Genomic DNA, 14,659 nt, shown 5'->3' on the forward strand with positions numbered 1-14,659 from the left:
CCCGGATGTCAGCTCGTGCTGTCCCGCCCTGCCTGTAGTATAGGATAGAGGCCAGGTGCACGGTTGGGGGCCGGCTGGTTTGCCCTGAAAGTGTCCCGGATCAGGGTGGGGGTCCTGCTTGAGTGCCTGGCCAGCCTGGATGACAGGCTGAAAGCTGTTTGCAGCTGGTCACACCCCCTTCAGGGTGGGGGTCCCTACTGGGGTGCCTGGCCAGCCTGGATGATGGGCTGAAGGTTGTTTGCAGCTGGTCGCTCCCCCTTCAGGGTGGGGTTCCCCACTGGGGTGCCTGGCCAGTCTGGGTGAGGACCTGAGAGCCATTTTCAGGCTGGAGGGCAACTTAAGCTCCCAGCCTCTCCTTTTTTTCTTTTTTTGTTATTCTGGGATTTATTTACCTTATATAGCTGTCACTGGAGCTGAGAGCCAGCTCCAGCTCTGAGGGCTGAAAGCGGGTTTCTGGGTCTGTTTGGCTTCTATAATTGAAACTCTGTTGCCATCACAACAGCTCTAAGCTCTGAGGCCGATGCTGGCTGAAAGCAGGTCTCTGGAGCTTGTTTAGCTTCTATAATTGCAACATAGTTGCTTAGAGTGCAGCTCAGAAGCTGGCAGCAGCAGGCCAGGAATGTTAGCTTCCTCCATCACTGGAGCAAGCAAGTCTCCTGTTCGCTTCAGCTGCGTGGCTGCTGGCTGCCATCTTGGTTGGCAGTTAATTTGCATATCCTGCTGACTAGCCAATGGGAAGGGTGTTGGGGTTATGGTCAATTTGCATGTTTCTCTTTTATTAGATAGGATAGCCAGTTGGCATACTTTAAGTTCACTTATTTATCACTTGTTTTAATAGGTATGAACTAAAATGTTTATTTCATGAAGGCAGCCTCTTGCTTTATTTTGCTTTATATTTTATCCCACTGTTACCTATTTTTGAAACTCTTTAGATATATGTCGGAGTTTCCTAGTAAAACCCGCATGACTTAAATTTTTTTTATATTCATTGTTCTGGGTGAATTCCTCATTAATAGTCTCCATTTCACTAAATGCCTTTTTGTATCTAGTTTTGAGCTCAGCCCATTTAATTGTTTTTTATTTATTTAGTGCTTTATATATTTTCATGATTTTTTAGATCCACCTATTGTTTTACTTATGGTTTTTTGTTTTAATTTTAGTCACTCTTTTATATCTTGAAAGATCCTTACTTATTTCAAAGTCTTTTTCAATGTGTTTTGTTATTTTCATTTTGTCTAGAGTTTGATTTTTTCAGATTATTGAGTCACTGTTTGCTTGTGTTGTGTGTGTGTGGGTGGGTGTAGAGAGTGTGTTTTCTTCATGTATTTGGACTTTTTGCTCTTATTGTTCTCTTCCTCCTCTTTTCTCACTACTCCTTCTTGTCTAATGCCATTTTCTCTCTAGAAAATTTATGCTTGCCACTAAATTGTTACCCTCACCTCATTCTTCCATCCTGAAACAGGATTTCTATTGGTAGTTTGTGACTCTTAGCTAACAGTGAGAGGATTTGCTCTAATTAGTACCTGAGCCAAGGGTGTTTTGGCTTAGCTCTTGATTAGGATGCTATATCTGTAAACTTCTGCCATTTTAGACTTTCATATACATAAGATTTAGAGTCAAGCCGAAACCGGTTTGGCTCAGTGGATAGAGCATCGGCCTGCGGACTGAAAGGTCCCAGGTTCGATTCCAGTCAAGGGCATGTACCTGGGTTGTGGGCATATCCCCAGTAGGAGATGTGCAGGAGGCAGCTGATCGATGTTTCTCTCTCATCGATGTTTCTAACTGTCTATCTCTCTCCCTTCCTCTCTGTAAAAAATCAATAAAATATATTAAAAAAAAAAAAAAGATTTAGAGTCAGGCAAGGATGAGTGGACATTTTTTCAGTCCTCTTTTAGGAGTTGGGAGCCCCACCCCACTCTCTGGTTTCAAACAATGAGCCTGGCTATGACTTTACATATTGAGCAGGACAAGTATTTCCTACTATTCCCAGGAGCCAAGCTCTTTTCCACCTTAGACTGCATCATCCACATCCATAGCATTATATTTCTGTTTAGTTTGTGATCCTCAGAAATGTGGCTGTTTCTCCTTAATTTTTTTTTTAATTCATTGATTTGTAAGAGAGAGGGGAAGGAGGGTTAAGAAATCCTTTTTTTATAGCTCCATATATTCCATTGTGTAAATATACCACAGCTTTTTTATCCACTTATCTTCTGATGGGCCTTTGAGCTATTTCCAGATCTTAGTTATCCTATATAATAAAAGTCTAATATGCTAAGTATCCGGTTATCTATTCATCTATTCAACCAATCAAAGTGTAATATGCTAATAATATGCTAAGGCCACTCAGCTGTTCACTATGATGTGGCAGACAGTTGACAGGTCGACCAGTCGCTATGACGTCCACTGACCACCAGGGGGCAAACGTTCTGACCAGTAGGTTAGATTGCTGCTGGAGTCCTGCCGATTGGGACTGAGCAAGATGGGCCAGACATGCCCTGGAGCCCTCTTGCAACCCCTCCTAGTCTGGCCAACCTCCCATGTCTTTCCCCGGCTCCGATTGTGCACCAGTGGGGTCCCTTGGCCTGGCCTGCACCCTCTTGCAATCTGGGACCCCTCCGGGGATGTAGGAGAGCCGGTTTTGACCCTATCCTGAAGGCCAGGCCGATGGACCTCACTGATGTATGAATTCGTGCACCAGGCCTCTAGTTGTAAATAATTCTTCTATGAACATAGGGATTATTCTTTCTGATTGGTCTTTTAGGTTTCTTAGGATATATTCCCAGAAGTGGGATTGCTGGGTCAAATGGCAGTTCCATTTTTAATTTTTGAGGAAACTCCATATTTTTTCCCAGTGATTGCACCAGCTTGCATTCCCAACAGCAGTGACCTAGGGTTCCCTTTTCTCCACATCATCACCAGCACTTGTCATTTGTTGATTTGTTGATAGTAGCCATTCTGGTGTTGAGATGATACCTCACTGTTGTTGGTATCGTTTTTTTTAAAAAAAGAGATATTTGTTTTTTTTTTTAAATATATATTTATTGATTTCAGAGGAGAAGGGAGAGGGAGAGAGAGATAGAAACATCAATAATGAGAATCATTGATCAGCTGCCTCCTGCACGCCCCTTACTGGGGATTGAGCTCACAACCCTGGCATGTGCCCTTGACTGGAGTTGAACCTGGGACCTTTCAGTTTGCAAGCAGACACTCTATCACTGAGCTAAACCTGCTAGGGCAACATCATTGTTGTTTTAATTTGCATCTCTCTGATGACTAATGACATTAAACATATTTTTAAAAAAATGTCTATTGGCCATTTGTATATCCACTTTGGAGAGGTGTCTATTCGAGTCCTTTGCCTAGTTTTTAAATTGGATTGTCTTCATAGTGTTGAGCTATATGAGTTCTTATATATTTTGAAAACTAACCCCTTATCAGATGTATCATTGGCAAATATATTCTCCCATACAGTGGGTTCTCTTTACATTGTGATGGTGTTTTCTTTTGCTGTGCAGAAGCTTTTTAGTTGGTGTAGTTCCAATTGTTTATTTTTCCCTGTGTTTAGGATATATGACCTTTTTAATGTATAGATTTGTTGATATTTTGTTGAGCATTTTAGCATCTTTATTCATCAGAGATATTGGCTTGTGATATTCTTTCTTTGTAGTGTCTTTATCTGGCTTTGAAATTAGGATAATGCTGGCCTTTCAAAAAGAGCTTGGAAGTCTTCCTTCCTCTTGAATTTTTGGATTAGTTTGAGGATAGGTGTTAGTTCTTTGAATGTGTGGTAAAACTCACCTGCTGCGGTATGTGTGGGGATGGTGACCAAGCTCAGGCATACTGCTCTGCTCTTCCACCTCTCCCCCAATGCCATCCACTTCAGAATCTCCACAGGGGATTTCAGTCTGTACCTCTCTCCCTCCACAGGAGCCTTGGGTAAGTGCCTGCAAACGAAAACCCTGTGCTTTGCTTTTTGTTTAAACAAACAAACAGCACTGACTCTCCCTGATAGAAGCTCCACTGCCTTTCACAGCTGGATGTTATATGGACTGCTATTCTCTGATGCTATGGGCTGCTGCTTGCCTCCTGTGGGAGCTGGCCCTGCCCTTCTCCTACCTATCTCGAGGTGGTCTGTGCCCTTCCTTGTTAAAAGTCTCCTCTTCAGCTAATCTTCAGTTGGTAATTCAGGGTGAATGGTCCCCACTTTAGTTTTATTTCCAGTTTGGTTCTGAAAGGAAGTGCAAGAAAGATCCACCTACTCTGCCTCCATCTTTGAAATGTCCAATATTTTATTCTTAATATAATTCTCTATATAAAATGTTTGTTAAGATATATTTATATATTATTTTAACTTTATAATACAATGGGTAATTCAATAAAGATTACACATGTTTCAAATATTCTTATCATGTATCTAAATCTGTAACTAAATTATTTAATATGAAGTTGTTTTAGTTGCGAGCAGTTCTAAGTTGTTGTCACTTGCCATATGGTTTCTGACTGGGCTGTCAACTCCAGATACCTTAATTTTTTGTATTTCAAAGTGACACTCATTATCAGGATGTGAAATTCTAAAGGATCAGCTACCAGTTATGACTAATAAACTCTCAATGTGTATATATATATATATATATATATTTATTTCTAGAGAAAAAAAGAACTCTGAAGCTAAAGACAGAAAAGTTTTAGAAATTCTGCAAGTCAAGGATGCTAAAATACAAGAATTGGAACAGGTTGGTATTACAATAGGAAATACTCTAACCCAGCCGTGGGCCGGATCCGGCCCGTTTGAAATGAATAAAACTAAAAAAAAAAGACCGTACCCTTTTATGTAATGATGTTTACTTTGAATTTATATTAGTTCACACAAACACTCCATCCATGCTTTTGTTCCGGCCCTCCGGTCCAGTTTAAGAACCCATTGTGGCCCTCGAGTCAAAAAGTTTGCCCACCCCTGCCTAACCACTATAATTGTTTTAGTAGACCTTTGCATTATTTTAAATTATTATTTTTTGCCATAATGTTTATTGAGAATATATCAGGGTCATTATGTTAAACCATTACTATTCTGAAACTACTATAGTTGGATTATTCTTTATAGTTATACTTTGCTTATAGCAGTGATGGAGAACCTATGACACGTGTGTCAGAGGTGACGCTCAAACTCATTTATTTTTGGTTGATTTTTCTTTGTTAAATGGCATTTAAATATATAAAATAAATATCAAAAATATAAGTCTTTGTTTTACTATGGTTGCATATATTAAAAAATTTCTATGTGTGACACGGCACCAGAGTTAAGTTAGGGTTTTTCAAAATGCTGACACACCAAGCTCAAAAGGTTCGCCATCACTGGCTTATAGCCTCTTATTTGTTTTGTGAGTTAATAGCTGTGTTATTTATATATTAAAACTCTTAAGATGGTGTTATAGTTTTATAATTGTATCTAGCAGTTATTGTTTTATTGAATTTTACCTTTTATTTTTAGCAGTTATCATTCACTTCTGAAACTTGTAAATTTTCAGATTTTGTTTGTAGAAAAGATCAACTAAAACTGGGATGATTCTCTTTGATCTTTTGAAAGCTTATATTTCTGAATTAGCCAAGTCCTATCTTTTATATATAATCAGTAAATTATACTATTACATATAACTTTATGTAATAAATATATATATATATGATGTACTGACTACTTAATTACAAATATATTGTTACATGTAATATATATAATCAGTACATGATTACTGCAAAAATCCATGTGGTCAGTGCTTCTAGGAACCATTTTCAAGGTTTAAACATCTTCAAAATAAAGGTGAAAGAAATTTGTTGTAAGAATGGCCTATATCATGATAGAATATTTAAATTCATTTTGTATCCAATTGCTCATTATGGGTAAATTACCTATCATTTTTTCTGAGTTAAATGGAGGTTTTTTTTGGCAATTGTTTTCTTCTGGCTTTGACTCTGTTTTCCTTTCTAGCCAATTAAAGAGTCATAAGAACTTTGATCTTAGGTTAGTTATTGTCATAAAGTTGTTTTAGTAGACAACTAAAAGTGGAAGTTAACATATTTTTCCATTTTCTACATCTATATAAACTTGTTTTTAAAAATTAAATATAAGTTCCTATTTGACATATAAAGTTGAAGTTTATACCTTCCGCAATATTGTATTTTCTTTAAAGTAAATGTCATAATTGATACTATAATGATGACATTTTAGAAATAGCATTTTAGTCAGTTTTTTGTTGAAAAAAACAGTTGTATTTTCCATGTGCATATCAGTGTCAGAAAGCATTCTAAGATATATTTGGCATGTGCATAAATTATTTGATTTTCAGATATCAACTTACTTTTTAGGCCCCTAGTTTCTTAGCCTACATTATGTATGTTTTGGTTATAACTTTCCACAAGGTATATTTCAGTTCAGTTCAATGAAATGTTGTATTAAATGTATGTACTGTCCTGTGATGGTACTGTGGAAAATTCAGAATTGCAATTTTTGGCTTTAATGATTTGTAAATGTCTTTGAGGAGCAGGGTGGGGATAAAAGCATGGATTAAGTAACGATATTCTGCTATGCTAGATTACAGGTTCTGTGAGAGTGGCCACTTTTGTATATTCATTGACCCTTTTTCCCCCTGACAGCTAATATTTACCATATTGCTGGCTCATAATAGATGTTCATTGAATATTGGTGAATGTATGATATAAACTGAAAAAACACACAATGTATTATAAGTGCCATGGAAGAATTACAAGTAGAGTATTGTAAAGATTTAAAAGAAAGGGTGATTAAGTTCTGTGGAGAGGTCTTGAAGTGTTAAAGTGGGTTTTAATAGGTAGAGATTGTAGGAGGATTTGCCCAGGGTGAACACTGAACAAAATACATGAAGGTAGGAGTGGCGTGTAAGGCATATTTAGGTAATATTGAAACTTATGGTTTGAATTATAAATAATATGTAGGAGTGTGGGCTAAGACTAATGTTATATTGCATCTGTATTAAGGGAAGGCCTTGACTGCTTGCAAGAAAAATTTGGATTTTACTGGTAGGCCAAAGAAATCTATCTAGATTTTTCTTTAGGGACTTAAGTTCATTGAGCTGCAGTTTATGAAAATAAAACTAGTAATTAGTATAAGCAATTAGAAAAAGGGGTGCGCCTGGCTTGGCAGGACGGGAGGAGCGCGCGGAGTTCGAGATTAATTACGGGACTGTGGAACGGTGAGCTGTTGAACTTTATCTTCTCTGAACCTACCATTGTTCTCAAGAAGGTCTCCTAAAGAATGATTGTCACTATACTACTGGACAGACTGCTGAACTACTGAAGTCCTTCCATCTTTTGACCACACGAGGAAATTGTCCATGGAATTGAAATATTTATTGCAGTAATTTCTGGCCTTACATAACTGAGGTTGAATGCATTTGGGAACTTGGTGCATAAATTTGCATGACTCCTCACTCCTTTCTAGACCTGTCGTTGGACTCAAGCCAGCATGGCTCACACCACAAAGGTTAACGGCTGTGCCTCAGCAGATCCAAGCAACAGCAGCCTCCTGAGCACCACACCCTCTGTCTGAGGAACAGCAGCTGTATGTGAAGCCTCCCCCCACCAGCCAGAAGAGCCACCACAGCTGTGAGCAGCACCCACCAGAGGAGCTGCTGCCAACTGAGGAGCAGCTGCTACCGCAACCGCCCGAAGAGCAACCACAGCCCAAGGAGCCACTGCCACCCAGGGAGCAGCCACTGAACGACTCAACGTCTAGATATGTCAGTGAGATCAAACATGGGTAGACAAAGAAACCCCCAAAGGAAAGAAAAGGAGAATGCGCCAGAAAAGCAGCTAAGTGATACACAGGCATGCAACATGACAGAAAAAGAATTCAGAATAAGGGTCCTAGAGTGCATAAACCGGATGGAGGAAAAAATAAATAACATATGCAAGAAGCTAGAAGAAACAGATGAAAAAAATCAACAACTTAAGTAAGACCCAAGAAGAAATGAAGAGCGATATAGCTGCAATAAAAAACACCATTGACAGTATCAACAGTAGACTAGGAGAAGCGGAGGACCGAATTAGTGAATTAGACGACAAGGAAGCAAAACACACCCAAACTGTACTGCAATTGGAGAAAAAAATTAAAACACAGAAGAGCCTAAGGGAGCTTTGGAACAACATGAAACGAAACAACATACGAATAATAGGGGTGCCAGAACAACAGAAGGATGAACAAGGATTAGAAAACCTATTCAAAAAAATAATATCAGAAAACTTCCCTGAGGTGGGGAAGAAAAAAGTCACACAAGCTCAGAGAGTCCCAAACAAGGTGAACCTGAAAAGACCCACACCAAGACACATCATAATTACCATGGCAAATGTTCAGGACAAAGAGAGAATCTTACAGGCTGCAAGAGAGAGACGGAAAGTTACATACAAGGGATCTCCCATTAGATTATCAAATGATTTCTCAACAGAAACACATCAGGCCAGAAAAGAATGGACAGAAATTTACAAAGTGATGCAAAGCAAAGGACTGAATCCAAGAGTACTCTATCCAGCAAGGCTATCATTCAAAATTGAAGGGGAAATAAGAAGCTTCACAGACAAAACAAGGCTAAGGGAGTTTATCACCACCAAGCCAGCAATGCAAGAAATGCTAAAGGGACTGGTGTAAAAAGAAGAAATAAAAAGCTCAGAAAGGAAACAGCCACACAAAAAAAGAAAAGGCTACAAACAAGTACCTTTCAATAATAACTTTAAACATAAACGGACTAAATGCTCCAACCAAAAGACATCGAGTGGCTGAATGGATAAAAAAAAAATGACCCATACATCTGCTGTCTACAAGAGACCCACCTCATTAGAAGGGACTCACACAGACTGAAAGTGAAGGGATGGAAAAATATCTTTCAGGCAAATGGAAAGGAAAAGAAAGCTGGGGTAGCAATACTTATATTGGACAAAATAGACCTCAAAGTGAAGGCCATAACAAGAGATAAGGAAGGCCACTTCATAATACTAAAGGGATCAATACAATAAGAAGATATAACCCTGGTAAACATATATGCACCCAATGCAGGAGCACCCAAAATCATAAAAAAACTCCTGGAAGATATCAAAGGAGAGATCAACAACAATACAATCATAGTAGGGGACTTTAATACACCACTGACATCACTGGATAAGTCCTCTAGACAAACAATCAGCAAAGAAAAAGCAATCCTAAATGACTCACTAGATCAGATGGACTTAATAGACATCTTCAGAACACTTTACCCCAAAGCCACGGAATATACATTCTACTCAAGTGCTCATGGGGCAGATTCAAAAATAGACCACATATTGGGTCACAAGCAAAGTCTCCCCAAATTCAAGAAGATTGAAATCATAAAAAGCATCTTCTCAGACCACGATGGCATAATATTATAAATAAACTACAATAAAAACAACCCAAAATACTCAAACACTTGGAAGCTGAATAGCATGTAATTAAATATTGATTGGGTTACCAATGAGATCAAAGAAGAAATTAAAAGCATCCTGGAAACTAATGACAATGAAAACACAACAATCCAAAACCTATGGGACACAATGAAAGCAGTCCTGAGAGGGAAGTTTATAGCTCTACAGGCCTATCTCAAAAAACAAGAAAAAATGGTAGTAAATCATCTAACTCTACAACTCAAAGAATTAGAAAGAGAGCAACAAGAAAACCCCAGAGTGAGCAGAAGGAAGGAGATAATAAAGATTAGAGCAGAAATAAATGACATAGAGACCAAAAAAAGCAATACAGAAAATCAATGAAACCAAGAGCTGGTTCTTTGAAAGGATAAACAAGATTGACAAACCTCTAGCCAGGCTCAACAAGAAGCAAAGAGAGAGGACCCAAATAAACAAAATCAGAAATTATAGAGGCGAAATAACAACAGACCCCACAGAAATACAAATGATGGTTAAAAAATACTATGGACAGCTCTACTCCAACAAACTAGACAACCTGGAGGAAATGGACAAATTCCTAGAAAATACAACATTCCAAAACTCAATCAGGAAGAATCTAAAAATCTCAACAGGCCAATAACTGTGGAAGAAATTGAAGCAGTCATCAAAAAGCTTCCATCAAACAAAAGCCCAGGACCAGACGGCTTCACAGGGGAGTTTTACCAAACATTTAAGGAAGAACTAAAACCTATCCTCCTCAGACTACTACAAAAAATTCAAGAGGAAGGAACACTCCCAAGCTCATTCTATGAAGCCAGCATCACCCTAATACCAAAACCAGGTAAAGACAACACAATGAAAGAGAATTATTGGCCAATATCCCTCATGAACATAGATGCCAAAATCCTCAACAAAATCTTAGCAAATCGGATCCAGCAGTACATCAGAAAGATCATACACCATGACCAAGTAGGATTTATCCCAGGGATGCAAGGATGGTACAATAGCCGCAAATCAATAAACGTGATACGTCACATAAACAAATTGAAAGAAGAAACCACATGGTCATATCAATTGATGCAGAAAAAGCATTTGACAAAATCCAACACCCATTTTTAATAAAAACTCTCAGCAAGGCGGGAGTAGAAGGATCATACCTCAACATAATAAAAGCCATATATGACAGGCCCACAGCCAACATCATACTCAATGGACAAAAACTAACACCATTTCCCCTAAGAACAGGAATAAGACAGGGATGCCCACTCTCAACACTCCTGTTCAACATAGTACTGGAAGATTTAGCCATTGCAATTAGGCAAGAAGAAGAAATAAAAGGCATCCAAATTGGAAAAGAGGAAGTAAAACTGTCCTTATTTGCAGACGACATGATATTATACATACAAAACCCTAAAGACTCCATCAAAAAACTACTAAACTTAATACAGGAATTTGGCAATGTAGCAGGATACAAAATTAACCCCAAGAAATCTGAGGCATTTCTATACACCAAAAAAATTAAGCTACCTAGGAATAAACTTAACTAAAGAAGTAAAAGACCTCTACTCAGAAAACTACAGAACGTTGAAAAAAGAGATAGAGGAAGACATAAACAGATGGAAGAACATACTGTGTTCATGGATTGGTAGAATCAACATCATTAAAATGTCCATACTACCCAAAGCAATCTATAAATTCAACGCACTTCCCATTAAAATGCCAACGGCATACTTCACAGATCTAGAACGAACTCTCCAAAAATTCATCTGGAATTTAAAAAGACCTCGAATAGCTGCTGCAATCCTGAGAAAGAACAAAGTAGGTGGGATCTCAATACGAGATATCAAGATGTATTACAAAGCCACTGTTCTCAAAACTGCCTGGTACTGGCACAAGAACAGGCATATAGATCAATGGAATAGAATAGAGAGCCCAGAAATCGGCCTGAACCAATATGCTCAATTAATATTTGACAAAGGAGGCAAGAACATGCAATGGAGCCAAGATAGTCTCTTCAATAAATGGTGTTGGGAAAATTGGACAGATACATGCAAGAAAATGAAACTAGACCACCAATTTACACCATACACAAAAATAAACTCAAAATGGATAAAGGACTTAAATGTATGATGGGAAACCATAAAAATTCTATAAGAATCCAAAGGCAACAAAATCTCAGACATATGCCGAAGCAATTTCTTCACTGATACAGCTCCTAGGGCACTTGAAACTAAAGAGAAAATGAACAAATGAGACTACATCAAAATAAAAAGCTTCTGCACAGCAAAAGAAACCATCAACAAAACAAGAAAGCCCACTGCGTGGGAATACATATTTGCCAATGTCATATCTGATAAGGCCCTAATCTCCAAAATTTATAGAGAACTCATACAACTTAACAAAAGGAAGATAAACAATCCAATCAAAAAATGGGCAAAGGACCTAAATAGACACCTTTCAAAAGAGGACATTCAGAAAGCCAAGAGACATATGAAAACATGCTCAAAGTCACTAATTATCCGAGAGATGCAAATCAAAACAACAATGAGGTACCACCTCACACCTGTCAGACTGGCTATCATCAACAAATCAACAAACGACAGGTGCTGGAGAGGATGTGGAGAAAAAGGAACACTTGTGCACTGCTGGTGGGAATGCAGACTGGTGCAGCCACTATGGAAGACAGTATGGAATTTCCTCAAAAAACTACAAATGGAACTCCCATTTGACTCTGTGATCCCACTTCTAGGAATATATCCCAAGAAACCAGAAACACCAGTCAGAAAGGATATATGCACCCCTATGTTCATAGCAGCACAATTCACCATAGCTAAGGTCTGGAAACAGCCTAAGTGCCCATCAGTAGATGAATGGATTAGAAAACTGTGGTACATCTACACGATGGAATACTATGCTGCTGTAAAAAAGAAGGAACTCTTACCATTTGCAACGGCATGGATGGAAGTGGAGAGCATTATGCTAAGTGAAATAAGCCAGTCAATGAAGGAAAAATACCACATGATCACACTCATTCATGGATAATGGAGACCATTATAAACGTTTGAACAATAATAGATACAGAGGCAGAGCTGCCTCAAACAGATTGTCAAACTGCAGCGGGAAGGCTGGGGAGGGTTGGGGGGCAGGAGGGAGGGGGCTTAGAGATCAACTGAAGGACTTGTATGCATGCATATAAGCATAACCAATGGACATACAACACTGGGGGGTATGGGAGGCCAGGGGAGTGTCAAAGGCGGGGAAAAATAAAAGGACACATATGTAATACCCTTTTTTAATACTTTTAGCAATAAAAAAACCCCAAAAAACCAAATAAAATAAAAAAGAAAATGAATTATATTTTAATAAACACTGCCTTTATAATTATTCTAAAAAAAAGAAAAGAAAAGAAAAAGGAAAGGAGGAAGTAGAATCATCTAGGAGATTTTTTCATACTCTAAAAGTAATGACATGAACCTGAAGTATTAGATTTGCAGGAATGAAAGGTATGTAAGTTAGAACCATAGGACTTGACAGTCCTAATTTGAAATTGACCATTAGGTTTTTAGCCTGGAGAAACAAGAGAACAGTGACATTATTATCAGAAAGAGGGTTATTATCAGGAGTTATAATTTACTGTAAGGATTAGGTTTTGATCTTGTTTTTAAAAAATTGTGTTTTAGTTGTTGGTGGGATTTCCACTTAGAGATTTTTAGCAAATTGTTGAAAGCCTGGATCTGACCCTTGGGAGGGAGTTTTCTCTTTAAGATGTAGATATTTAATGTTATAGTTAGAGGGAAGAGTTTCAACAGTGAGAATTCTAAGAACAAGATATTTGCTGATATTGTTAATTGGTGAGAGGAAGAGCAAATTTCAGAAAAAAGATGAAATGACTGTTCAGGGAAGAAGAGAGAGAGAAGTATATATAATTCAATATCTTATGAATTAAAAGAGTTTTAAGAAGCAAAAGGTTATCAATGTTGTAAAATGATGCAAAAGTGGGGTTTGTGAAAAAGATTAAATTTAGCAATGGTGATGTGTTTAGTGATGTTAGAAAGCAATACAAGGAGAATTAGTATATGACATTTTAAGAGCTCACTTAATTCTAAGAAATGGAAAAGAGGGATTGTACAGTAAATAGAAAGAAGATTCTGTACTTAAAAATATTTGGCAAAATATTTGAAAGTAATGAAGAAAGAAATTAAAAATACATAATGCAAGAGGATTTGATTGAGTTAGCAGACCTATATAAAGGTGGAGACCATGGGACTAAGAAGATAATAAGATTCAGTACATTCATTCTAATTTTTCATCTCTTTAGTCATTCAAATTGTATCTGTATTTTTTCTTAAGCCATTATCTTTCCTCCAGCTTTCTTTTTATTAATTTGTTATATCTTTATTAATCCTTTCAAATTGTATCTTTAGATGAATCTCTGTATATAATATTTGATTGGAGTTTGTATTTTAACTCAATCTGTATATTACCTTTTAAAGGTAAGTTCATCACATTCGCTTTAATTGCTGCAACATACTTATTTGGACTTCGTTCTCTGATTGACTTAATACTTTTGTTTTTAATGTTTCTTTTTTTAAAATATATTTTTATTTCAGAGAGAAAGGGAGAGGGAGAGAAAGATCAAAATATCAATGTTGAGAGAGAATCATTGATTGACTGCCTCCCGCATGCCCCCCACTGGGGATTGAGCCCACAACCCTGGCATGTGCCCTTGATCGGAATCGAACCTGGGACCCTTTAGTCCGCAGACCAGAGTTTTATCTACTGAGCCAAACCAGCCAGGGCATGTTTCTTTTGTTTTTTAAGTTTGTTATTTGTCTTCTCTTCTCTTTGCGAATGTGTGTGTATGTGTGTATATGCACTCTCATGTTGATACTCTCATGAAGGTCTAGAGTATATATTGTTGTTCTGTGATTAAGTTCATTATTTTATATATTATTTGAACAGTATACACCGAGAGGCCAGATTATTATGACCACCTGACGTTTGTAGGCAAATTAGCTATAATTTCGCTCTGAAGTTGCTTGAGGGCCAGACCATTATAAATAGGGAAGCAGGTTGTTTACCACAACAGTAGAAGTGATTTTTTTCTGAAGATATGGGTAAACAACACGATTTAACAGACTTTGAATGTGGGATATATGTATATCTTGATTCTACTATAACATGTTTGGAAAAATCTAGAGGGTATCTCTCAACTGCACAG

The 14,659-nt window shown here is 37.7% G+C and overlaps 1 protein-coding gene across 13 annotated transcripts in view; it reads left to right on the top strand.

The window, feature by feature from the left end:
* Positions 1–14,659, top strand: part of CNTLN (centlein) — a 262,113-nt gene that overhangs the window by 50,727 nt on the left and 196,727 nt on the right. For 12 of the 13 annotated variants that reach the window (XR_004971322.1, XM_036331217.1, XM_036331215.1 and 9 more), the window contains one exon: positions 4,649–4,733. The exons of the other annotated variant lie outside the window; for it this stretch is intronic. Coding sequence is in view for 9 of the 12 variants with exons in the window: in XM_036331217.1 (XP_036187110.1) it covers positions 4,649–4,733 (85 nt within the window). In the remaining 3 variants the exon portion in view is untranslated. Of the gene's footprint in view, positions 1–4,648; positions 4,734–14,659 lie in introns of those variants that run through there. 13 annotated transcript variants of the gene reach the window in all.

The sequence above is a fragment of the Myotis myotis genome, unplaced genomic scaffold, assembly GCF_014108235.1.
Source record: "Myotis myotis isolate mMyoMyo1 unplaced genomic scaffold, mMyoMyo1.p scaffold_m19_p_12, whole genome shotgun sequence".
NCBI lineage: Eukaryota > Metazoa > Chordata > Mammalia > Chiroptera > Vespertilionidae > Myotis > Myotis myotis.